The 25,909-nt window shown below is 54.0% G+C and overlaps 1 protein-coding gene across 3 annotated transcripts in view; it reads right to left on the reverse strand.

Annotated features, from left to right (window-relative positions):
* Positions 1 to 101: 101 nt before the first annotated feature.
* PTPN5 (protein tyrosine phosphatase non-receptor type 5) overlaps positions 102 to 25,909 on the reverse strand; it is a 53,932-nt gene continuing 28,124 nt past the window's right edge. For 2 of the 3 annotated variants that reach the window (XM_047693723.1, XM_047693722.1), the window contains exons 4-15: positions 14,316 to 14,509; positions 13,637 to 13,744; positions 13,330 to 13,407; positions 12,621 to 12,862; positions 11,253 to 11,442; positions 8,865 to 8,949; positions 5,149 to 5,228; positions 4,817 to 4,954; positions 4,189 to 4,299; positions 1,908 to 2,068; positions 1,704 to 1,817; positions 102 to 1,278 (exon numbers count right to left, since the gene is read on the reverse strand). In XM_047693723.1, the coding sequence (XP_047549679.1) occupies positions 1,185 to 1,278; positions 1,704 to 1,817; positions 1,908 to 2,068; positions 4,189 to 4,299; positions 4,817 to 4,954; positions 5,149 to 5,228; positions 8,865 to 8,949; positions 11,253 to 11,442; positions 12,621 to 12,862; positions 13,330 to 13,407; positions 13,637 to 13,744; positions 14,316 to 14,509 (1,595 nt within the window). In that variant the 3' untranslated portion in view covers positions 102 to 1,184. Of the gene's footprint in view, positions 1,279 to 1,703; positions 1,818 to 1,907; positions 2,069 to 4,188; positions 4,300 to 4,816; positions 4,955 to 5,148; positions 5,229 to 8,864; positions 8,950 to 11,252; positions 11,443 to 12,620; positions 12,863 to 13,329; positions 13,408 to 13,636; positions 13,773 to 14,315; positions 14,510 to 25,909 lie in introns of those variants that run through there. The other variant, XM_047693724.1, reaches the window with a different exon arrangement.

Consider the following 25,909-nt stretch of genomic DNA (forward strand, 5'->3'; position numbering starts at 1 on the left):
GTGTGTGTTTGTGTGTGTGTGTGTGTGTGTGTAGAGGGTGCACAAAGACCAGATTTCGGGGAGGCAGGGAGGGGAGAGGCAATCACACAGACCCAGGGGTCTAGTTTTGCTCAAAATGCTCTGTTTATTGCTCTATTCAATGACCACGAGCAAATTATAAAAAGACACCAAATGTCTCTGTCTGCCGTTTAAATATTTAAAGTCAGCAATAAAAACACGTGGCTCCAAGATAACACATGTTGCCAAGAGTCATGCACGCCCTGCTGCTGGGCTCTCAACACACGCATGGACACAGGAACACGCAGAGCGACACGCAGCGGGACTGCTGGGAAGGCTTTCCCACAGGGACACAGAGAAACGTTTCACACAGATCTGGGGCCCAAACCCCACCCCGCCCTCAGAGCTCCCCCTTCTTCCACCCGCACTGGGGCCCAGGTCCTCTGGGTTCACAGCCCCCACTCCGTCCTTCCCCTCATGCCTCACAGGCTGGTCACTGCCTCCTGAGGGCATCTGACACCAGGAGGTCACCCTCGCTGTGACATTCCTCCCTCCCCACCCCAACCCAGAGACCTTTCCTCCAGCTGAGATCTCTCAGTCAACTCCTCTGGAGGTCCCCATCTGGTCCCCGTAACTGGGGCAAAATGCAATCTGCTGCATGGGAAGCGGGGGTGGGGGCCCGAGGCAAGTGCCTCGGCCTGGGCTGCTTTGGGGCTGGAGCTCACGACCCCTTTCCCGGGCTGAAGACACAGTGGCCGGTATAGACAGCAGAGATGGGTGGACAGACAGACACACTGCGGCAGGACACTTGGGAGTGCGGCACAGAAACGTTTTGGATCAAGTAGCAATGGAACCATAGTTAAAAACTGAGGCCCCAGGTCTGCATGGCGCGGGTCAGGCCCCAGAGCCCCAGGCCTGGCCTGGCACATCCCTTCCCCTTTCCACCCCCCTCCCCAGTATGTACAGTAGGAAGAGCTATATTGGGGGGGCTGGGGCCAGGCCAAGGCTGACGGAGGAGGAGGAGGAGGAAGAAGGGAGGGAAGGAGGGAGCAGACTGAAGAGAAGGAAGCAGGAGGGGCAGGGATGGGGGGGCAGGCCAGGCCCAAGGCAGGGCTCTGCACGCGGCCGGGGTGGGGGCCCAGACTCAGGTTGAGTGGTGCCCAGAGGACCTCAGGGCAGGAATGCCATCACTCTGGGGCCTGGCGGGACAGCTGCTTCTCGTAGAGGCTCATGACATGGTGCACGAACTGGTATTGCTCGCATGTCTGGATCATGCCGCCCCTGGGGGCAGAGACACACGGGGGCATGGGGTTGTGGACAGATGGGCTGTGGGAGGGTGCCCCCAAACCCATGACTACCAATCATTCGCAAGGGGCCTTGTCTCTGTGTAGAGTGAAAAGTCTGATCCCTGCCAGCCACCCCCTCTGCTCCTTCCTGCCCCTCCTACCTCCACACAGATAGCGGGGTAGGGATGGCATGCCCCTCTACCTCTCGCCCTTGTCCTTCTGCTCACCAGTGGTGTTCCTGTTCCCTCCCCATCCAGCCTCCAGCTGTCTGGATCCAGCTGTCCTCTCCACTCCCTACCTACCAGGCAGTCCATTTGCAGTGTGTCCTCTGGCCCCTGACCTCGTGCGTGCATCAGTTTCCCCCTGCTGCCCCTGGTACTCTGGCTCCCCGTGGGCCCCCACCCCTGCGCCTGGGCTGACCTGTCCTGGCGGAGCTGGCACGTGGTCTTAAGGATGTCCACCACTCCCTCATGCCTCAGCTGCTGGCAGCAGATGCTGGTGGCAATGAAGCAACCCGTCCTGCCGATCCCCGCGCTGAGAGTGGAAGGATGCCGGGGTAAGGGACAGGGCAACTTCGGTAGTAGGGAGGCCACCCTGCCCAGGGGGCCGGCCGCGGAGACCCACCTGCAGTGGACGATGATGGGGGCACAGCGGGGCCCCTCCTGCTGGGCTGCCTCCTCCACCTCCCGCACCAGGTGCAGGAGTGGGGGCGCCCGGTCTGGGGTTTTCTGGTCGGGCCAGGACGTGAACCAGTAATGTTTCAGGCCTCGCTCTTCAGTCCCACTCTGTCCAGGAGACAGAGACCCACCCTAGATACACGTGAACTCTTAGACCCCACAAATCAGCCCACAGAGGGGATGGGAGGAGCAGCAAGAACACAGCGAGGAGGGCCCAGGGAGTGGGACCGATGGCCTCTGCCGTCTACACCGTGTACGGCTCAGTGGCATCAGAGACCCAGAGCCAGCTTGGTAGTGAACGCTCATCAGTGATGCTGGTACTGGTCTTCACTGGCCAGTTCTGCCCCAGCAACTCCAGGATCATCCAGAGAGGCGGAGTCCCTCTCCAATCCACTCCTGTCCTCTGGTTCTTTATCTTGACAAACCACCTGGTCACCCATTAGTCCCTTGCTCGGAGTGCCGGGACTCTCCCTCTCCCATCACCGCTCTGCTCCGCCTGCCCTTGCCCTTGCACTTGCACTTGCGCCTACAAGTCTTGTCAGTTTTCTCTCCTCTGCACCAGCACAACCTATGCTTTGGCCTTTATCATCTCTGCCATCTCTCACTCTTCCCTGACTACTCCATCTCCAACACGGCCAGACGTGGTCTGTCTGCAGCACCAATCTGGAGCTATTCTGCTCAGAACCCTCCCAGGGCTCCTGCTGGTCTTTGAATAAACCCATTCTTCTCAGTCTTCAGTCTGGCAAACAGGACCCATGGTCCAGGGTCTAGACCTCCAGGCCCTTCTCCCACCCCTATATACTAGTACTCAATGCTCCTGCGTTCCAGTGGTCTGTAGATAAAACCTTGCCCCACCTCCCCCCACACTCTCAAGGCTAGTCTATCTTCCATGCCTTTCTTTTTTACTTTTTTCTTTGCCTGGGATGTTCTTCCCCCTTGTTTGCCCCACAGTCAATTCTTATTCATCCCGCAAAAGCCCAGTCAGCACCATCACTTTCAGGAAGCCCTCTCTGAGCACGCTGGCTAACAGAGGGTCGGTCTTCTGTTTTCTCACCCATCACTAGCTTGGTACTTACCATCTGTGGGTGCTCCTCTAGGAGAGAGTACAGGCTTTGGACAGCTCTATGTTACCAGGACACAACCCAGAATGAGGCTTAGGGTGGACGCTTGTAAAGACTCATGGACAAAACTAAATACCCCCAAGCTGTCTGGTGTCACTGACACAATGAGGCAGCCCTCACCTCACTTCCGCCTCTTTCTAGGGAAGCAGAAAGCTGGTTCCTTGGGCCTCTAGGTTATCTGGCTACGGTGGCTACCCGAGCCTCAGCCCCCACCTCCTGGCTCTCTCATGCCCTCCGGCAAGGACTAGATCTCAGAGTGTCTCAGGTGGTCACTGCCCTTCTGGGGCTGAGCGCTTTGACACCCCACCTTCTACCTTCTCTGGTGGGAGAGGGCCAATCAGAGGGACAAGTCTCAGGCCTTGAGTTTGACCCTGTGGCTGCCAGTGTCAGTAGACTTCAGACTGTTTCTGGATAGAGCACCAGCTTCCTGATGCCTGGCTCACCTCTTCCAACCCGTGGGGTTATGCCATTGGGCTCTACTTTCCCCAAACATGGGTCTTATTTCTCAAAAACAGAACCCATTAATCCTCCTGATTCCAAAGGAAGTCTCCTCTGTTATGCCTTGCATGGAAGAAGCACAACGTCAGGGTGGGAGGGTACCCCCCCACACTCTTCTGTGCTGTTCTGTACTGTTCATATAGTATATGCCTTTTTTAAAAAAATCTTTTTTGTGTAACCCTCAGGTCCCTGTGAAACCCAAATGCAGCAAGGAGCGCCTGCCCTCTGGTGGACAGGTTGCGTACTACAGGAGCTCAATGTAACAGTGGACCTTCTGTTTTAAGTAAAGACCGCGCTGGAGGCTTTTGGAGATCCCTCATCCAGGCAGTCCTGGACTTGAGTGTGTCTGAAGCAGAGCTGGAAAGCATTCAGAATGACAGTGTAGACACAGAGAGAATCCAAGAGCTTTAAATGCAACTGAGGTTTCGTCATGCCTCCGGTCATCCACCCCTCCCCCATCCCTGCTTATGGATACATCCTGAGAATGCACAGGCCTGGATCTCAGCTACAGGGGAGTCTTGGACCCTGTTATCTGTGGTGCCCCCTGACCCCCGTCATGGCCCTGTCCCCCATCCTCCCCACCCGGCCCAGCCCAGCCCCTGGCCTCACCCTGAGGGAGATGAGTCGCAGCCGGTAATCCTCAGTGTGAATGACTTTCTGCACGATGATCTCCACACCGTCGTATACCACCTGCTCCTCCGGCCAATACTCAGTGCACTTCTGCAGGGGCCCAGACCAGCTGCTACACTCACAGTCCCCACACCCCCCAGTCTTCCCAGTGCCCCACCAGGGCCAGCAGGGCAAGATATGAAAGGGCAATGGGTTTGCAATTCGAGAGTGCAGAGTTCAAATCTCAGCTTCGTAACCCGTAGGTTACTTCCCCCTTCTGAGCCTCAGATCCCTCATCTGGCAAATGGGAGTAATACCTACTTAAAAGGACTCTTCTGGGGATTCGAGTAAATGGGCTGGCACCGGTACAGGAATTGCCAGAGTGAGCGGTGGCTGGTGGGGAGGCAGCCAGGCAGCCTGTTTCCCATCACAGGTTGGCCCGTCTACGTGGCCCTGGGCAAATGACCTCCTTGCTCGGCTTCCCATGTCCCCACTTTGGCGGCAGGCTACCAACCTCCCAAGACTGTCCTCAGGAGGAATATGGAGACAAGATGCTCTGTGAAGGGCACAAAGTGGCAGACCCCTGGGAACAGCACAGTGGAGAGGGGCCGGGGTGGGGGAGGCCTACCTCGTTCATCTCCTCGATGTTGGTGATCATGACGATGATGGGCGTGTGCTCCTGCCACACCATGCGCCAGAAGTCCCCAACCGTGCTGACGATGGGTCCCTGAGTAGCGATGTACACCTTCTCCTCCCCACCATAGCCCTGCGGCCAGCCAAGTCCAGGCTGTCAGGGCCGGATGCAGTGCTCCCTGGGCCTAGTCCCCACACTCAGGCCTTTCCCTGGGGGGTGGGGGTTGCTGGTGGGAGCCACGCTGGCTTAGGGCCAAGCCTGGAAGGCAGATCTTGTGGGCTCGGGCCTCCCTTTCAGGGAGAGGTCGCAGGGATGGGGCTACGTACCCGGATGTAGTTGGCATTGATGTAAGAACTCAGAGGGTCTTCAGGGTCTGGTGAGGTCAGACACACTCTGCTGTGGGGGTCTGGGGCGGGTGGAGACAGGTGAGGCTGGTATTTGACAGGTGCGACAACCCCTTTAGGGCAGGGCCCCATCTTATCTGGCCCACTACAGGGCACCCGCATTTCTTTTGAGACTCTTGAAATTTCTCCTTCCCCTGCCCACTAGCCAAACACTGGCCCATCTCTGTGGCCCTGGCTCTCTACCTCTGTGGCATCAGTGCCTGCCCCTTGTCTGTGTCCCTTAAGCTGCCCTGGTCTGTGCCTCACGTTCTGGAGAGGACAGAGCTAAGTCAAGTAAAGAACGACCTAGGGGACACATCCCCATCAGCAGGGACAAGCGTTTGGCACACATGGTCACTAATGTGCTGGGTCTACTTGAAAAGCACACGGTCTTCCTAAGCCTCAATTTTCCTATCTGTAATAAGGGGGTAAAGCTGCCTACTTCCTACAGTTGTTGGAAAGATAAATAAGAAAACAGCTGGGAAGGTGTGATGTAAACCGTAAAGTACTTTGTAAATATAAAGGACTGTTGAGGTTTGGGGGTAGAAAGCCAAGGGAGAGCACAGGGATGGAAGGTGTGGAGCCTTCCAAGCCTGCCATCCACCCGCGGGATCTCAGCAGCCGATGCATGTATGCACAAACAGCTTTTTTCTTTTTCTTTTTTCCAACCCATTCGCACATCCAATCCCGCAGTTACAGAGTCTTACAACCTCCTGCCCCTCTCCCTGGAGTAGAATCTGTTCTGTTCCAGCTAGAGCCTCCCTGGATGGAGTCTTCTCTTGGTGGTGAGGAGCTGGGACAGACATAGGGAGGCTGCGTGGGGTATTTGGGGAGGTGGTGGTGGGCCCTGGGCCTGGTTTCTGCTCTGGCTCTGTCACCAGCTCCCTGTCTTATCCCTTCTCTGGGCTTCCCTTTCTCTCCTGAATAGGGAGGGCTGAACTAAAGAATGTTGCCAGCACCCATTTCTGGGGCTCTCCAAGGCAGGACAGGGGAGCTGGAGAGCTGGGTTTGAGTCCTGATGCTATGACTTGCTGGTAGTGTGAACGTGAACCATTAACTTAGCTTCCCCGTGCTCTGTCTGCAGATTGGAGACATCCCTTCCATCCTAGCCCTACTGGTCTTGCAAAGGTGAAAGGAGTGAATGGTAACTTGTCCCTAGGCCAGTAACTTAGCCCAACACGCACTATGTAGCCCAGAGCTGTCACGACTGCATTTGTTACCAGCTTCCCTAGAAGTTACTGGGTAGAGAGAATCCCAAAGCAGGGAGGGGAAACAGGAGACACTCACACGCCTCTGCTCTCCAGCCCTTTTATGCCCAGCCCCAAGGCCTGAGGTCCTGGCAGCTGATCTGGGGACGGGGCAGCAGAGGAGGAAGGGGAAGGGAAGGCGACGCTGGGTGGTCCAGGCAGAAGAAAGGAACAGGGAGGGAGTGCTGAGGGGCCGGGTCCCTTTTTGTGGATACCTGCCCAGATTAGGGGCTAGAAGTGGGCACAGAACCCTCGGGCCAGACACCAGGGCCTTTGGCATGAACTGGGGACACGATGAGCCCACTGCCTTTGTGCCTGGCACTGTGCTTAAGGGCAGGGACTCCTTGACAAAGGAGGTACGGTCCCTGCCCCCAAGTACTAGGCAGGCAGGCAAGCAGTGGGTGGTCTGACAGCTCCAGGCTGGGTGTGATGGCCCAGCAGGGGCACAGTAGGGGACACCATTCTGTCCGATTCCAGGGCACAGGCCAGGATGGGGGATGGAGACATGAGCTGGAGAGGAACCAGCTGATAGAGGGTCTTATAAAGCACGCTTCTAAGGCTAGACTGGAACACAAGGAATACAAGGGTGACAATGACAGTTTCTAAGGAGGAGAAGGACACGACTGGATTTCTGTTTTGCACCATTTCTGTGATAATGGTAGACAATGGGCAGGAGGGGAGAGCACAGGACTCAGGAGACCTGTCAGGAGATTACTGCCTGGCCCAAGGCCAGGGGCATTACGTCCATGCAGTCTTTGCAAATGGTGCCCCTGGAACTGGGCAAGAGAGACGCCCTAACCCACAAGTCACATGGCAGTGAGGATGGAGAGGGAGAGCTGATCCGAGAGACATCCATTCGTTTGTTCATTCATTCATTCATTCCCTCCCTCCTTCACTCAGATAGGAGCAGAAGGTCTACTATGGGCCAGGCACCATTTTGGTATTTGGGAAACACAGTGGCAAATGCACAGAAATCCCTCCCTCATATCTCGTCTTCTGTGCTGCCAGCTGGGGTTACCGGTCAGTCTGTCCTATGAACTGCCCTTGGATCTGTTCCTCCCATTAGACTGGGAATGCCCTGTGTCTCATTCATGCCTCCATTCCCAGCCCCTGGGGCGGGGGTTCAGTCAATGTGTGCGCAATGAATGAGAAAACGAGCCTCCCAGCGCCTGGATCTGGCAGGCCCCTGTCCCCTACACCCCCACGCCAGCCCAGTCTCTGAGGCCCAGGGTCAACTCTTGCTGGCTGCGGAGGATGCTCTGTGGGGGCTCCAAGGCCTGGAGGCTCAGAGCAAGTGGCTCAAGAGCTTTCAGGGATCCAGTGGGGACCAGGAGGAGAGGTGGCCTGGCTCCCACCCACCCCCACGGGCCATTCTGAGTGAGCAGCAAGGCCCTGGGTTCTGGGGGACCTGAGCCCCTCCCTCCACAGGGGGCTGGTTGGTTGGAAGGTGACAAGATGAGGAAAGAGGGGAGCAGCCCTGAATAATGCATCCTGGCCTTAAATGGTGCTTTGTTTCACCGGAACTACCTAGAGACTGTGTAACCATAGCAACCACAAGTCGATATTTTAAAAGTTAAAAATAAGTCATGACATCTTACATGTTGTTGGAGAGGCTGATGGCAAAACTGTTTTTTTAAAGCCTCATTACTCCATAAACTGAGTGGAGTAGGTTGGTGGGGATTCACTTTCAACAAGCCACCCCCTAAGCGAGCCCTGGGGCCTGGGGCCAGAACTTGGCAAGGGTGACAGGCAGATAGGGGCTTGATGAAAGTTATCTGAAAATGACACCCCAGGGCTGAAAGAGGAGTGTTAGGCACCTGGTCTAACTGCCTTCAAAGGGGTAAAATCCCTCTCAGATCTGCCAGGGGATGGATCATGCAACACCACTTGAATACCTTGAGTGGCGGGGAGCTCACGCTCTGGCAGACAACTCATTCCCTTGTGAGGTGGCTCTTGCTGTTAGAGGACTCACAGTCCGACCCAACTCGACTCAAGGTAGACAAAAGAGCTTGCTTGATTCCAGGGTCAAGGAGGTCCAGGCTGAAACTCAGTTCTGCACTTCCTAGCATGTGACTATGGGTGAGTCACTTAACATCTCTGAGCCTTATTTCCCCCTCTTTAAAATCTGCCCATTCTGAAGAGATAAAGAGGCCTTTAAACTCCTGTCTGGGAGCTGCTATTATCCTCATTCTTTCTCTCTGGGTTTCCACAGCCAGGGCAAGGGTGAAGGAATGAACTCACCTCTGCCCTCACAAGGGGGGGGCCTTTCCCTTCATTGGGTACCCCCAACCCTCCTCCTCTTCTCCTGGTGACTCTGGACACCTAGCTCTAGGGTTGAGGTCTTCCTCAGGGCGAGGGGCACTGAGGTGAAGGTAAGCCCATCCCTACCCCCTGGGGCGCGGAGTTACTCACTGGGAAGGATGGTTTTATACCGGTTCTTCCGCACCAGCCCAGGGATGTCATACTCCTTTGGATCCACAAAGTTCATGGGGATTTCCTGTGAGAGGAGGACACGGGGGTGTTAGCAGCTGTGGGCTGCCTCTCACAGACGTTTGAATCCAGCACTGGTCAGCCCTTAACTTCTAGCCCAGACACTTGCTTGAATGCATACATTCATTCAGTGAACATTTACTAGTAAACGAGTCTGCACGTAAAAAGCACTGTGAATTGTGTCTGGCACATAGGGAGTGTATAATAACAGTTATTATTACAACTGTTGATCCAGAGCCAGCCTGGCATGTAGTAGATGCTCAGTAAATGGCTGATAAACAAGAACAAGAGAAAAAGTGACCCAGCCAATCCCCACCTTCTACCACACGCCCAGAGCTGCAGTCAACCTGAGTGGCTTTGCAGATCCAAGGGCCCGCCCTGGACATCCCCACCTCAGGAGCTCGGCTTGGGCAGCTTGCCTTGTGGGAACATCCACCCCGTCCTCCTCTTCCTCTGTCCTATCCACCTTAAACGACACCTCCTCCAAGAAGCCTTCCCCAGTTCTCAGGCAGGAAAGAAGCCTCCTTCTTTGATGTGTTTGAGCTTCTCAATTTTGTTTTGTGTCAAAAGCCCCAAGTCCAAAGTTCTCTGCTTGGCAGGTGAGATGGCCTGGGATCGGGTCTTTGTTTCTGCGGCTCCCCCAATCTCCCTGCTAGCCCCGCCTTTCCCGCCCACAGGGGACCTGCTCTCCAATTACATGTCTGTCTCTCTTCCCTGCTGTGAATATGCCCCCTGCCCTCCTGCCTCCAGGTCTGAGCTCCCAGCATTCCTTCTGACCTTTCGCAGGTTCAGGAGCACTGTTCTCACCTTTCTCCATCCGTCCAAACAGTTCCCAGCCTTTAAAGTCCCCTCTTACACCCTCCCCACTATTCCTGGGGTGCCAGTGCCTCTGGCTTCTTTGCTCCCCCTTCACCTGTCCACATGGCTCAGTGTCTGACCCCAGACAGGTTCACAGTGTCCACAGTTTCAGGACATAGTAAGTATGGGCTTCAAGGATCACTACACTTAATTTCTAGGGTTACTATGAGAATCCATCCCCCCCCAAACCAACATGTACAAAAATGCCCATGGAGTGAGGGTATAGGCTGTGTTCCCCTGTCTCTGGGCCAGAGTAACAATGATCTACTGAACAGGAAACACCAGAGAGGATGCAAGCCCCTTCTTCAAGGGGAGGTGAGGGTGGTGGGAACTTACAGCAAAGCTGAGGGGGGGGGTAGTTGGGGAAGACTTTCTGGAAGCATCCAGTGAGGGGATGATGTGAGCAGACGCCTGAGAAGAGAAAGGCCTGGGGGTGGGGGGAAGTGGTGGTCCAGTTTGAAGTGGACAGTCCCCATAGGCGTGGGAGGCTGGTCCAACTCAGCTAAGATAGGCCATGACCAGCCCTGGAGAATGTGGAGCTGTAGGTCAGAGGGCGGCAGAGGCTTTCTCAGAAGAAATAGCCATCAGGTCCAGGTAGGAGGCAAGGTGGCCTGTGCAAGGGAAACTGAGGGAGGCACATGACTGTCCCATCCCCCTGGCTTCTCCCAGGAGGGGCTCTCCCCAAATACTCAGGGCCCCTTGCCCTTTTCTGCCCACACTGGTGGGTGAGTTCCTGGATGGGTGAGTTTGAGTGAGGAATGCACTTTTGGGCCCAAGTCCCTTCCTTCCTCCTCCTTGGGGACCCTCCTGCAGAGAAAGAAATGTAGGGGTACACCACCTGGGGTGGGTAGAAAACTTGTTAATTCCTAGTATCAGGAAGCTCACTATTGCTCCGCACCTAAGCCTCATTCCAAGCTTAGTTTCATCAACAAAAATGAAGGTGATATTGTCATCTCCCACGTCTTAGCTAACGACCGGCTGAGCGCTCAGGCAGGCAAAGCAGAGATGTCATTTATTGGGCCCCTCTAAGTCCATCAAGAGGCAGCTGGAAGCCCTTGCAGGGGTCTCGGGGGCTGGAGGTGACCGGAGAGTTGTCAGAGGATGAACAGTGCTTGGAGATGTCGGGCAGCAGGAGGGAAAACAGCTGAGTCAGAAGGAAGGCTTTCTATCACTTTCAAAGCACAGTTCTGGGCAGTTAGGACTTGGGGACGTCACTGGACACGAGTCACTGGGCTGAGGGCTCTGCACATGTTAGCCATCTCTTTAACCCTTGCAACATTCAGTGATTTTTATCCCCATTTTCCAGACAAGGAAACTGAGGCTCAGAGGGAAGCAGCTTGCCCAAGATGGCAGGAGAGCTGATGGACACCCCGCTTCACTGCCTGGCTGGATGCATGACTGATGTAAGCGGCAAGGTCTGCCCGCTGCGGGTGGCTGGCTGGGGGGACTCACAAAGAACTCTGCCTGCAGCAGGAAGGGGTCCAGGGCCTTCTCGTGAAGCTCCTCGGCCTGCAGGACCCGGGAGGCGCTGAGCAGGTACTCCCGGGCTGACTCCTCTCGTGGGGACATGAGGTAGCCAAAGCCCTCCTCATTGCAGCCCGGTGTGCACATGTCCAGGGTCAGGGAGACGTTGGAGCCCCTCCTGGAAGGACCGGCAAAGGGGGAGCGCATCTCAGAGGTGGGGAGGCAGGAGAGATCCAGAGTGGGAGCAGGGGGGCACCCAGGAGAGGAGTGGGAGGGGGACAGCACTCCTGTGCGAGGAGTACGAGTCTCAGCCCTGAGGCTGAGGCCTGACTCCCCATCTCCTGCCTCCTGCAGCGGAGTCGCTAACCGAGGGAGGCTGGGGGCCCCAGTTCCAGAGGTTCCATCCAAGGCAATCTCAGCAAAGCCCTCCCTGGGCTCTCTTCTGTCACTGCTGTCCCAGCCCTGTGGCCCCAGGTAGTCATGAGAGTGGGCACCTGCCTAGAGCAGAGAAGCAGGGCTCTACTCTCTGTGTCATGGCCTTAGGCCCACCAGTCCTGGGTAAGGCTGCCAAAGAGTCATGGACATCTCCTCCAGGAGAGGTCAGGCCCCTTGGCTGTCAGGGGAGGAGGGAGTCCTGGGGCGGAACACAGCAACACAGATGTCTGCACTAGACCAGCTCCACTACCATGTTCAGGGTCTACGGCCCAGGGCACTGAAAAGCCCTCATTATATAGGAAGGGAAACTGAGTCCCAGAGAGAGGACAAGAATTGCCCAAGCTCACACAGTAAGGGGATGGCAGAGCTGAAACCAAGAGAGAGGTTTTCTGACTCCTCATCCAGGGCTTCTTCCATGACGTCGTATGGGTTACGCAAACCTGGTGTGATCTGGCTTACCCAGCAGGGTTCTGAAAAGAAGATGCTGACACCTTCCAAATTATGCTCTAGGGAACACTATGGGACACTCTATAGAAGTATGGATGTAGGGTTCACTCTATAGAAGTTGAGGAATGCCACAGGCTACCTCCTTGCCGATTTACAATGAACACAATCATGTTAAAGGTCCTGACAAATCCTGTAATAAACGAACCTACCCAAACTTGCTCGAGTGTGGGAATTTACGTGTGACTGTACACACATGTGTACCTGTGTATGCCTATGTGCTCATGTGCAGTAACAGCATTTACCTTGGGCCATTCTGATCTACGTAATCAGACCTGAGGAGCATGTGTCTACACTGGTTAAACCATGAGACTGGCTCTGACCTCCACTGGGAGTCAGAGTCAGGGGCCTGCCCTTCTGATGCACACCTGAGACCTCAAGAGCCCACAGAGCCCACCCCTCCTCTGCCCTTCCCACCTTTCCTGTAGACCCATGGACTTGACAGTCAGCGAGGCAGGGTCGGCCTCGGGCTTGATGTCCATCACACAGTCAAACACAGGAGTCTCAGGGACGGGGTCCAAGTCCAGGAAGTCATCCTCGGCCTTCTCTTCCATCCACTCGGAGTAGGTGAAGGAGGGCTGGCGGCTCACTGACTGGCGCCTGTCCTCAGGGGGCGGTGCGGTGGGTGGCTCTGGGGGGGCCCTTAGGAGGTGCCATGCCTAGTTGGGAAGATAAAGCATCATGGACCTGGGGCCATGCTGGCTAGCCCTGGAGTGATGGGGTAGCCATGAGATTGAGCCCCCTGCCCTCAGTGAGTCTAGAACAGCCCTGCTTTCCTGGGAGCGGTGTGCATGGCACTGTCACCTAGATGGGAGCTTCAAGCCCCCACTTTACCCCCTGCCCCCTCCCCTGCCTGCCTTCAGTTTTCTGGGGATTGAGATCTTCTTGGAGGGGTGTGGGGCTCCTACACTAGTCTTCTCTGGCCTTGGTCCTTCCCTCAGCCTAGAACACCGCAAACCCATTTTCGAGAAGAAGGTACCCTTCATCCCAGGCTGGGCACACTGGTGGAAGGAGACAGATGCCCTGACCTGAAACATCTAGCTTGGAGATCATATGGGAGCTGGTGGGGGCTGGGCCTCTGGGTCTGAGGAGGGGAGCACTGAGGTCAGGTCAGGAGGTGCCTTACCAGGGTGGTAATGAGGATCGCAGACAGAGTAACCAGCAGCAGACTGGGGACTTCCCAGGTCCCAACACCCAGCCAGGCCTGGGGAATGCGAAACAAATAGGTCAGAGGGTGGTGGGGACTGTCATTCTGACAGTGACAAAACTGAGGCTCTGAAAGCTGCCAACCAGGGCTGGGTGGGGAGCAGGGAGAAGGGTTTTAGGGGTGTGGAAGTATCTTCTGAGCTCAGAGAAGCCCCATCCAGGGCTTGGTGACACTGGAGGTCCCCAGTTGCTCCCTCCTACCTGGAAGCTCCCTGGAGCTTACTCACCGTGGGTCCCAGCTGTTCCAGGAGTCTGAACAAGGAGGAGAGGAGGTCTGTGGCATTCTGTGACCAGATGGGGCCATAGCCGCTGAGCCAGATCACCCCGCAGGCAAGCTGGGGCAGCCGGGGTAGGGGGAATGAACTGAGTTTGGAGCCTGGGCTTCTTGCCCTCGTATTCCCCCTGCAGAGCTCGCCTGCAGCCTCACCTAGCCCCCCAAAGTCCAGACTTCTACGACTGAGGGAAGAGGCCAGGTACTGCGTGCACGGAGAAGGCCTCAGGACACTCCCTGCAGAAAAGCTGACTGGAGGGAGCCAAGATAAAGCCCCTCCCAGAGGGGATCTCCCCTCCCCAGCCAGGTACATACATAAAAGGAAAAGTTTCCAGAGCTATCTCCCTAGACAGGAAGTCCTCAGAGAGATCCCTGCAGGCCTGGCTGCTAGGGAGCCCTAAGTTCCTGCTTCTCGGCTTAGGGAAGGCAGGCTGTGAGGGTCTTAGCTAGTGAGGCTGTAGCTGAGAACCCCAGCCTCCTCCACACACCGGCCAGAGAGCTTCGAGTCACCGAGGGGCACCAAGAAGGCCCCTCATCCCCCACGAGCCCCAGGCGGCCATCTTGGCGAGGACGTGGTGGGCTCTCCCTCCACCTGCCCTCTCTCCAGACCCTCGTGAGGCCCGAGGTATCCTTACCAGGAACTGCGAGGCAGCCAACAGGCACAGGCTGCTCCTGACATGGAGGGAGTGGCTCCCGGCGCCTTGAGGTGGCGGCTTCTGAGCGGGCTCCGAGGGAGGTGAAGGCGGCAGGGGCGGAGGCATCTCTCTGGGCGACTCCATGAGCCCTTCAGCCTGGTCCACCGCCTCCATCACTACCGGCTGGGGGAGACCTGTGGAAGGTGGACAGGCGCCTGGTGACTCAGGCCCCGGCGACCCACGGCGGCCCGCTCCTTCTGGGGTGGCTGTGGCTTCCTCTCAATCCGGGATCAGTCAGCGTGGCTCCACTTCCAGCCGTCACCCTCGATTAGCAAAGCAATATTCACCTACCTTCGTCAGAAAGAGCTAAGTGTGGGTGGACAAATTATTTCTCTTTTATTTCTCTGGTAACAGAGTTAAAATGGCAGGAGGTTTTTCAGGGAGTTAACATCGCTGTGTTTACGCAGTTTCATTCTTTTCCATTTCTTAAGGAAACAAAAAACAACCACCTCAAACTCAATTAAAAGGGAGAGAGAGAGAGAGAGAGGAAAAAAAAGACACGGCATAACCAGGCCATGACCCCGAACAGCCCTCCCACGCCTGCCTTCCAGATTTTTGTCTCTTGTGGTCTGTGGCCTGACTGGGGCTGGAGGCCGGACCCTGGACAAGATCCCAGCTGTGCACCCCTTCCCCACCTCAAGGCCCCACACAGTGGGGGCGGTTGGGGTGTGTGGAGGAAAATCTTGGGGGTATAAAATCAATGTCTAATGTCTCGATCTAGTTCTGGGTCTGTCCCTAGTTGTGTGACCCTGGGAGAGTCACCCCTTCTCTGGGCTTCGGTTTCCATACCTGGGGGGAAACAGAGGTTCAGCTCGACCCTTGGGTTCTGTACTGCTTTATGGAGTCCTGGTGCTTTCTCAGAAGCAATGGGTGTTACCAAGAGCTCTGAGTCCTTGGGATGGAAGCTCTGCTTGTCCCCATTCCATACCCTGGGTTCCTTCTCAGATTATTTCAACACAGGGTTCCATGAGTAAAAACATGTGAACACCACTGGCTTAGATCTGAGGAACTGGCCGTAGGGAGTCTATCGGCATCCACTCTGGTTGAATCCCCGGTGTTGGATGTCTCCATTGGAAGACACAAGGTTTATCCTACTGCCAAGAAGAGAAGGGCTAGCCAAATGGGTGTTTAACAGCTTGACAGTGGGATGGGGCTGTCCACACAGCACCGTGTAAATGGGACAATGGACTCCTTTCCTAGCTGGGTGACAACGGAACACCCCTAGCCAAGACCACGTGAGGCTAACAGTTTTTTGTCCACGTGCTTGCTTGCCCACATTTACTGAGCTTCTTCCGTGGCCCGGATCACCGGTGTGGTGCAACGGGCCCAGGTCCTGGTGACCGCTCCATCTGGTTCCTCCCGGGTTCCTCCTTCTAGATGTTGACCTGGTGCGGCTCCCCACGTAATGTGATCCAGCCACACTCCTCGCGTTCCTCAGGTGAGCTCACCTACTTGCTCTGTACACCCCCACCCCCCATGTCTTGTACCTACTAGTCCCTCTGCTCGGAACATTCCTCCAACCTCCTGCTCCCCTCCCCTGCCCACCCCCCCCCAACACTCTGCCAAGTTAACTCCTCTTCACCTTATAGAACTCACATCACATGTCACCCCTGAAGCTGGTCCTCCCTGCCACAGTTTTCCTAGCATGCCCTGCCTCTCAGTACCACCAGCAGCAACAATACATCTGGAATGTGGGAGACCCTGCTCGAGTGCTTTATGTATGTGTGACTGTCTTCCCTCATCACAGTACTCCTATGAAGTCAGTACGACAATGACTGTCATTTTATAGAAGAAGATGAGGTACAGGGAGGGTATAAGACTCTGCCCCGGTCATTTAGCTAAGAAGTCATTGAGGCATGTTCAAACCAAGGCAGATAAATGGGCTCTGGCTGTGGTTTGTAAAATTATTCACTGAATATCATCTCTCCAACTTGTCTGTAATTTCCACAAGGGCAGGAGTGGAGCCCGTTTTGTTCATCGTAACTGTCCACAGCATCTAGCAAAGTCCTGACAGGTAAGTCGACAATAAATATTTCTACCAAAATATTTATGTGCAGGATGGTAGGCCAGTGTTAACCACTCAGTTTTCTTACCAGATAACTGGGGATGACGATACCTTCCTCGAAAAGCTGTGATGAAGACTGTAAATACTATAAATGAAACACTCAGCATGGCACCTGGCATCTAGTAGGTGCTCAATAAATGTCAGATTATAATAACAACGTTAGCTCCTAATTCCTGCCTTCAAGAGGCTCCCAGTCTCATGGGGAAGACAGACCAGTGGATACACGCCCATAATCCACTATATTCATTGGAAAATCCAAATGCTGGGGGAGTCACTGAGCACACAGCTCAGATCCTGGCCAGCACCGTGAAAAGGAAAAACTGCTGCTAAGGATGGGTCCTGCAGGAAGCCAGAACTTTCCACTGTTGAGTTGCAGAGGCTTGATTGCTCAAGAGGCGAGGTCAGAAAAAGTGGTCAAAGGGTGATGCCAAATTCAGAAGGGCGGGAGGGGTCCAGAGCCCAGAGGTCACCTGGCTTGGCTCTACAATGCATAACCTGCAGACTGTGGGCTATTCCTCCTTCTCCTTGGGATTCAGTTTCCCCCTCTGAAAAAGAGGGGCTTGAACTTGAACCTGTTGCCTCTCAGATGTTTCTGCCACCCTCAGAGGAGAGGGGACATGGGACATGGGTTTTCAGGAGAATAACGGCAAGCTCTCACGATTTTGGACCTTGCTGCTTTGTTTTAAAATTCATGGGTGCTCTGGGTTCTATGCTATGGCGTATCTGTACTTGTTTTGATATTAAAATAATGGGCTTTTACCCCCTCCCAAAGCTTTGAGTCAAATTTCTCCTTCAGGAAAATGCTCTACAATTTATCCCGTGGCTTTGCCCTCAGGGGTATACGCACCCCAGTCTGAGAAGCGTGGAACCTGCCGGCAATAAGACATCATGCCGTAGTTATAAAAGATTCTGTAAATGAATATTTAATATCATGGAAGGAAATTTCGATGGTATGGTGAAAGGCAAGGTGACAAAACAGTATTCTCTCCTTGGTCTTAAAAATTAAGAAAATACAAATGTGCAGATAAGAAGGTGGTATGCCCACCATAGATGGGAAGTTAATGTGAAATGCTGCTTGGGAAGCACACTGCATGGCAAACTTCTGGCATATAGTAAGTGCTCAATAAATGCTGGATACGGTAAATGGAAAGAACAGAAGCCAGGTGTTTACAGTGGTTCTTTGGAGGAGGGGGAGAGAAGAGGGCTTTTTGTCACTGTTTATATATTGTCAATTTCCTCCGATACATATACACATACAGTGATATGCAGATACATAAACACATGTGTGCCCAGATACATACACACATATACACATACACATGTATTTATATATAGTGAAAGAAATACTTAGAAGAGGGATCACTGCTCTGAGTTCAGACACCACGAGGCCTCGTTAATACTCCTAGATTCGGGGCCCTGACTGTCATACCTGTCCCATCTAAATGCATGAGGTGGGACATGAGAGCGCGAGAGTGTACGCAACTCTGTGACCCACCCAGCGGCCTAACAGCCACTCCCAAGACAGGCCCCCTGATGATGCAGGGTCACCACTTTTCTGTATAAAAGACAGCAGGTCGATTGCCTGGCACCTTGCGGGGGCTGAAGGGGAACTGCAGGCTGGTAGGACCCTGTACGCCCATCTCAGAGAGAAAAAGTGAAGGCTGCTCTTCTGTTTTGTTTTGTTTTAAAATCCAGAGGGCACCTGGCAGTGAATCCCAACTGATGGGTATTCACTGAGCACCTGGGAGACGTTGTTACCTTTCAGAGCAGGCTTTACCGAAAAATTGTTCTGGGCAGAACGTGGACGCTTGATTCAGGAAGATACGTTTTCAAAAACACAGTATATCGTGCATGTCGTTTTGGAGGGGGTCCACAGACTCTAAGTTAAGCACCTGTGATCTCGGATGCGGGGAGCAGAGGTCTGTGAGAGAAAGCAGTGGAAGCAGGGGAGGTGGAGAACAAGCTCAGGAACTGTCTCTCTTTTAGTCTCTGTTCATTCAGGCATGAGCCCAACACACACAGATTGGGCACCAACTGTATACTTCTCCGAGCCCTAGGCCAGGGTCCCAAGACACAACAGTGAACAAAACACTCTCTACCTGCAGGCACCACCGTGGTCCTGGCCACGTTTGTCCTTTCGGCTTCCGGTCCTCCTCCTAGAGATTAGGATGTCAGCTCTCGCACTTGCCCTGCCCACCCTGCCACTTGCTATCCTGTGGTGGGAGTGGGACCCCTCCCCGGCCTGGCTCCGCACTGTTCACAGAGTGCTGCTGCACACGCAGTTGCGTTGGCTTCCCTGGGCAGCCCCGTGAGGCAGACATTAGCATCATCAGCCCCGTTTTGTCGGTGAGAGGCGGCTGCTTGTGTCAAAGGCTGGCTTTTCAATAGTTCGCAGTGAGGTAGCTGCCTTGCCATGCGTGAAGCCCTGACTCAGAGGCAGCTCTCTGGCTGACGACGCTGTTAGGCAGGGCTCCTCCCGGGCTTGCCTCCTGCGCAGGGTGGAGGGGAGTTTCCAGGCTGGCAAACGGAGGCTGAGAGAGGTCAGATGGCTTGCCCAAGGAAGCCAAGACCTGGGATTCAAACCCAAGGCTTCTGGACACAGAGTGATCTTTCCAGGCTTGCCCGTTTGCCATACTGCTTATCAGGAGGGGTCACTGCAGCGAAGGAGGGAGGCTGTGAGAGCCTGGGAGGAAGGGAGGGAGTCCCCGGCGTCTGGCGGAATCCTGAACCCTCACGGGCTGCAGGGGTGGGGTGGTAGTGCAGCATTTGTGCCTGACCACCCCCTCCTCCGGGGCTGATGGCTCCTCAAAGGCTACAGAGTTATGGAGGGAAGAAGCCCCAAAGGCAGGTGTTTGGGATCCCGGCCAAAGCTCTAGGGACCCCGGGTAAGGCCTGCAAGCAAACAGCCTTCAGATTTTACCCGGGGCATGTGGAAGCACTGTGATCCCCCTCCTGTCACCTAGCACCTGAATCCCACCATTAAACTCTGCAGCTACTGTGTGCCCTGGGGCTGGCGCCGCCTGAGCTCCGGAACCGTGGCTGCTCCTGTCAGTGACTCATCCTTGGAGCTCACGGGCTGCCAGCCCACCGGAACTGGAGCAGAAGGCTGGCTCAGCCTGTTCCTGTTTACATGACAAAGGAGGTTCTGTCCCATTCAGCTTTTCTTCCTTTCCCAAACATGGCCAGGAGTGACCTCCCAGACATGCCCACATACTCTCCGGGGCCCTGACCAACAGAGCAGCACACTCAGTCCCAACCTGGCCTTTGGAATCAGTGACAGTCAGAGTCTGACAGGCCCCGAGGGGCATCTAGTCTAGTCTGCTAATTTCAGGGGGAGAAACTCAGGACCAGAGAGGGGAAGGGGCTTACTCAGGTCACAGAGCTGGGAAGCAGTAGAACTGGGATCTGAACCCAGGTCTGTGGGCTTCTACTATCCAGGATCTTTCTATTATTCCACCGAAGGATCTGGAAGCCCTACAGAGGATAAGCCAGGGCAGGCCAAGCAAGCTTATCCTGAGGTTTTGCTTGGGTAAGCCCTAACTATAGAACCAAGGGAAGTAGGGGCCCCCAGGGGATTTGCGAAGGGATAGAAGAGTCTAGAAGGAAGAGGCCCAATCAGCCATTTATGCCACCACAATAATCACACTCCTCAGCCATTCCCCGGGGAAAGGGACAGCCTGGGCTTGATGGGCCAGAACTCTGTCCTCCCTAGAGGTTGGCCTCCATTTTCTGCTACCTTTTGGGAGATATGTAGCAGGCAAACTAGGAGTCAGAGGGGATGTGTTGGGGGGTAAGGAGATTCCCCAAAATAATGTTTTCATTTCACAAACATTCATCAAGCACCTGTTCCACGCTCTTGGGGTGTTTTGTATCTTGATCCTAATGGTGACCAGCAGGACTCCTAGGTGTGAGAATAGCCCTGACGTGTGCACACACGTGCATACACACACCCACACACATGCGCACACACAAATCTAGCCCCACTGGGCGAAGGTAAACTTATGGTGGGTGTGGGTTCTGGAAGTGGGCACTGGCTCCCTACAAGCCTTCTGCCTCCTCAGTCCTGCTGATCAGCAAGCAAGCAGGCTGCCACACTCACAGAAAGAGGCAGAGAGATGGCAAAGAACCAGGCTGGCCTCAAGTACCTGTTCTCACATGATAAGCTGGCTGAGGGTAAGGCCTGAGTCTTCCGAGCTGCTGCACTCCCCTGGCAGGATGGCTTGCAAACAGGAGACTGACTCTGGCATACGAAGATTCTGGACTAGGACCTGGGCACCCACCATTTATCACCGTTTATCAGCTACCTGACTTAGGTGGGCGGCTTACTCTCTGTATAATGTGATTCGTATGGTGGTTTTCAAATGTCTGTGAATTCCTCCACAAGCTCCTGTTGCTGGGTAGTAGAACGAATGTCCCCTTCCCCCGCCCACTATCCCCAGATTGGATGATTGCCCTGAAGATGGGAATGTGGGAGATGATGATATCTGACCCTTGAGACTAGGTTAGAAAAGTCCATTTAGTTTCTGTGGCTTCTCTCTGGATGCTTGCTCTGGAGACCTTCAGCAGTCATAGGAAAATATCTAGCTGCCCTGAGGCTGCCTTGTGGAGAGAAACAGCAACAGAGCACGCGACTGAGAGAGAGTGAACGCATCAGACCTAGTAGGTGCTCAGGAAAATCTGCAGACTGAAAAGCAGCTCTCAACTCAGCACACAGGCCAATACAGTAGGAGGGGACCTGCACCAGAGGCCCTATGGGATAAATGAACTATCACATGTAAGGGACTTTTGTGTTTCAAGCTGATGTTCTGTGAGCTCCCCTTAAGCAAGGTGAGAAATCTGTACCACAAAAGAGGTGGGGGGCAGCTCTATTATGCTCCTTTCTGTCTGATGCAGAATTCTCCAGAACTTTCCTCAATGACTTGCTTCAAGCTAGGGACCCTGGTTCTCAGACTGCCACAGAGTGCAAGCTCGTGGGTGTGAGGTTTGGGTCACACAAGCTCTGTTTCCTCCAAGCCAATTCTCTTAGCCAGCCTACAAGACACAGCGCCAAGCACCCCATGACTGCTTTACTGACACCAACTCATTCAGGCCTTATAACCATCACAGGAGGTAGGTAAGGGGACAGTCCTCTGTCACAGACAGGAAAACAGGAGTTTAGGAGGTTAAGTGACTTGCCCAAGGCCATCACGGCTCGTGGAAAGCCCAGCCAGGCCTCAGACCCAGGCAGCCGGGCTCCTAACCAGACCCTGTGTGGCCCATCCCTGGCTAGATCTCCAGTACTTCTTCCTCCTGCCTATCAGGGGAAGTCAGTTTGGGAAAGAGCTGCGGCCCATTCTAGAACACAGGGGACAGGGGTGACCCCGGAGTGGAGGGGACAGGCCTTCTCCCATCAGCACCATCACACCCCAGCATTGTGACAGGGTCGGGGGAGGTTCTTCTAAGGGCAGGGTGGGCAGAGAAGAGTAGGCTTGGGATGAAGTTCCCAGAAGTCTGGGAACTCAGGTGTCCCACGCTCAGTCTGGAGAGGACATGGTGGGCGCGGGGTGGGCAGGGGGTGCTGGAGGCTGTGTACAGACAGCTGAGAGGCTGTGCTGGGGAAGGGGGCTGGCAAGGGGCAAGAATGGGACCCATGTGTGAATGCTCTCAGTAGGCCGACTTAAGTAACAAGAAATCTCTCTAGAACCCGACTCTTGGGTGCTATCTTCCCATCTCCCAAAGTGGCTCTGTTTCCAGGGAGGTAGTTTTTTGTAGTGGCTCTTGGCAAAAGTTTAAGAGTCACACAAACTTTGGTTTGAGGCCAGACTCTGCTGTTCACTACTTCTGTGACCTTGGATAAGTGACTTACTCTCTTCTCTGGATGACAGATATGGTAAGACTTGTTTGTTGGATATTGAGGATACCATAAAGTAAGACACGCAAGGCGCTCGGTCTGGTGCCCGACACATGGTGAATGTCCATAAACAGTAGCACAATTTAGAGAGGAGGAGTAAGAGGGGAAGGGAGGGGAGAGTGAAGGAGAAGGAGCAGGCAGGACTTCCCTTTCATCTGCCAGGTGAGTCCCCCAGGGGAACAATGGATGCCCTGACCCCATGTGGGCAGAGGCTGTGAGCTGTAGGCTGGCAGCTGGGGTTGGAGGATGGAGTGGGCATGGGCTGAGGGTGGCAGGAAGGGGGGGAGGAGTAGTATTGTCTCTGCCAGTTAATTAAATCCAGAATGCTAACAAGCATTCAAAACAAAACACAACTCAAGTAATCTTTGGATGGGATATAATAAAATGGTTCTATCTGAAATTGCAAACAGCTTTGTGGCTACAAACAATGGCTTAGTTTGTCGTGCCTCTCCAGAGCAGAGGTCCAGAAGTACGAGGGTGAAAAGGGTCAGTGAAACTCTGAAGGTACGCCTCCCCCACCCACCCACCCCGGCTTCCCACGCTCAGAATTAAAAGAATGGACAGAGAGGCCTTAGGGTGAGGGGGTATGAGAAGTCTAAGTGCCTTAGACTTCAACGCAAATGCATGGGGAGGAAAGGTCAGACTTGAGAGAGCATTTGGTCTACCGCCCATTTTACAGATGAGGAAACTGAGGTTCAAAGGGTGAGAGGCAGAACCAGGACTGGCACACATGTCTTTAACCCTCTCATTCAGTTCTTTCTCATTACGCCGGCATGGGAAGCTTCCCAGGGGCTGCCAGTGGGCATCTGAAGGGCTGAAGCCAAAGGCCTGAGTCCTGGCTTGGGGTTCTTTGGTGGGCCCTGGTCAGTGCCCCCAGAAGTATAGGCAAGTCCAGTGGTAGGAAGGGAGCAGGAGCAACCCAAGACTCCCCAGGACAGCAGCGCCCTCACATCTCACGCCTCCAGAGGCCGCCATCCTGGGTCGGCCCTCTGCAACCGGGGAGGCTCATGATGTTGGTAAAGTGTCAGGAGACAGCAATCATAGTCCTAGGTCTGCCTCTCCTGAGCTGTGGGGTCCTGGGCCTCTTACTGACTCTGTGGGCCTCTGAGGCCTTCTGTAAATTCAGACTGTGACCAGGGGGTCTCTAAGGGCCCTTCTGGTGCTAAAGACACACCTATTTAAAAAAAAAAAATTAAAAAATTTAATTCAATGGTCTCCCCTTTTTCTTAGGATAAAAACCAAACTCTTTGTCATGATCAGCAGTAAAGACCCAGCACACCTTGGCCCCTGCTTATCTCTGTAGCCTCTGCGCACACCACCCTACTCCTAGTTCTCTCTGTTCCAGCTTCTTCCAGATCCTCTGCGGGAACTGGCCTGGGAAGCAGAAATCTGGAAACCAGTGGTTCTGTACCAAGAAATTTTCACACAGTCCCTAAGGGGGTATGGAAGTCCATGCTGTCTGTGGTGGGGGTGGGAGAAGTGGGGGGATCAAAAGTACAAATTAAAATACATGCACACAAAATCTCACCACCCCTTCTGCAAGAGCTCACAGAGACAAACAAAAAACATACACTAAATACCTTAGAACACATTAACTATGGGGAGGAGCAGTATGGCAGTGGCAGAGAAAAGAAAATGAATAAGCAAACAAACCCAGAGAGGGGCCTCTTGTAGACCAGTGGGGATAATGGAACCACGCACATGAATACCTCAAATGATCATTCCCCGCCTCCCAAAGAAACAGGAAACAAAGCCACCAAGTTGTAAGTTCGGTCATGTCCTGATGGTGAAAGACCAACAGCCAAGGGAAGGCCCATTATCTTGTCTGGTCCCAGACCTGGGAGTGCTGGAGAGAGGGCAGGCTCCGGTGGCTTGGGAGTCAGCACCCCCTGTAGGGGGAAAGGCTCATCGTCTTGGCTGAAGCAGAGAGAGCCAACTGCCAAGGAGAACCCCCCACCCCCACCCGAATCTTCTCTTTTCTGAGCAACTTCACCAACATGATATCTGAGTCATTGTGTTGGCTTTCTCCAGGGAGTGAAGGGGATTCCAGGGTTTGGTAACTGTCTCCACAGGCGCCCTCACAGGACTAACTAACCCCATGAAGATCCTGGGGGTTGGGTGACCCTGAAATTCCGGGTCTGCCAGGATGGGCCACCCAATCTGAAGGAATGCGACTGACCCCAGAAGGCCTCCATTACCCCCAACTACCACTCTTACCTGGCAAGGACTGATTAATATTTTAGGATGGCTAATCGTTTTTTAAATGATTTTGGAAAATATGAGGGAAAAAAGCCCTCATAAAAGCAAAAAGGAAACTCGAGTCATCCATAATCCTACCACGCTGAGAAAGGCACTGGTTTCCTTTTGACATATTTTCTGGTATTTTTTCTTCCTTTGTGGGTGGATTTTTTTCCCTCATAAATCATTCTGTGTATAGATGTATCCTTAGAATATGTCTCTCTGGATTTCAAGGATTCAACTTTTCAGCAGCATGGCAGGCAGCCTCCAAGGTGCTCTAATGATTCCTCCTCCCCACCCCCACCCCCTGTGGTGTCCACATTCTGCCGCCACACATGTAAGAAAAGCTTTCTTGGGCCTCCTATCCCAGTCCAGCACCAGGTGAATACAGCTAAGTGAGTGACCTCAGCTGAAGCCACACAAGCAGAAGAAACTCCCAGTAGAGACTTCCAGGACCCTTTGAATCATGAGCAAATAAGAGGCTGCTGTTTTCACTCCCTAAGTTTTAAGACTATTAGGTAGTGAACAGATTGACTAAAAGAAGATGTTGGGACTTGAAAGGAAGAAATGAGCTCAAATGGGAAGATGAGATTTTTGTTTTAGTGGCTGAAATATTCTTTTTTAAAAACTTCTTCATTTATTTATTTTGAGAGGGAGCAAGAGCAGGGGCGGGGAGGGACAGAGGCAGAGGAGAGAGAATCACAAGCAGACACTGTGTCCAGCAGCTCAATGTGGGGCTTGGGTCCGTAATCCTGAGATCATGACCCCAGCCGAAAACAAGAACTAGACACTTAACTGACTGAGCCACCGAGGCATTCCAAGATGAGATTTTTTTGGAGGGTCCCTGGGCCAGGCAATGTGAAAGGGGACAGTGTCTGCCACTGCATATCTTAGGGATATACCAGATGTCCATTTGTCTGAAAGACCTTTAGCATCAACCTGTGTCGAGGTAGACAGCCTTTCTTCCCGTTGTGAAGACTCTTTGGTCACATCACACTCCAGGTAACTCCCTAGAATATCAGAACCATTTCCACCCTGGTGAATATCAGAACCATTTCTACCCTGATGAAGGAAAATGAGTGACCCTCTTCCCGTTCCGCTGCCTGACTCAGCATGTAGACAACACTCCTGCCTGTGTCTGTGCTGGTTCTATGAGGTGCAAGGTCTGTGGCAGGGCATCAGGAAACATCCACAAAACTATCCCCTCCACCCCACTGCTGAAGGACTGGGCTGCAACTTGATGCCTGGGCCCTTGGGAATATTTGAAGGCTTCTCTGTTCACACTCCATATCCTGGAGTGATCCTCACCATCACTGCTAGCTAGCATGTATGGAGCATTGC

Source organism: Lutra lutra, chromosome 10 (assembly GCF_902655055.1).
Source record: "Lutra lutra chromosome 10, mLutLut1.2, whole genome shotgun sequence".
Classification (NCBI taxonomy): Eukaryota; Metazoa; Chordata; class Mammalia; order Carnivora; family Mustelidae; genus Lutra; species Lutra lutra.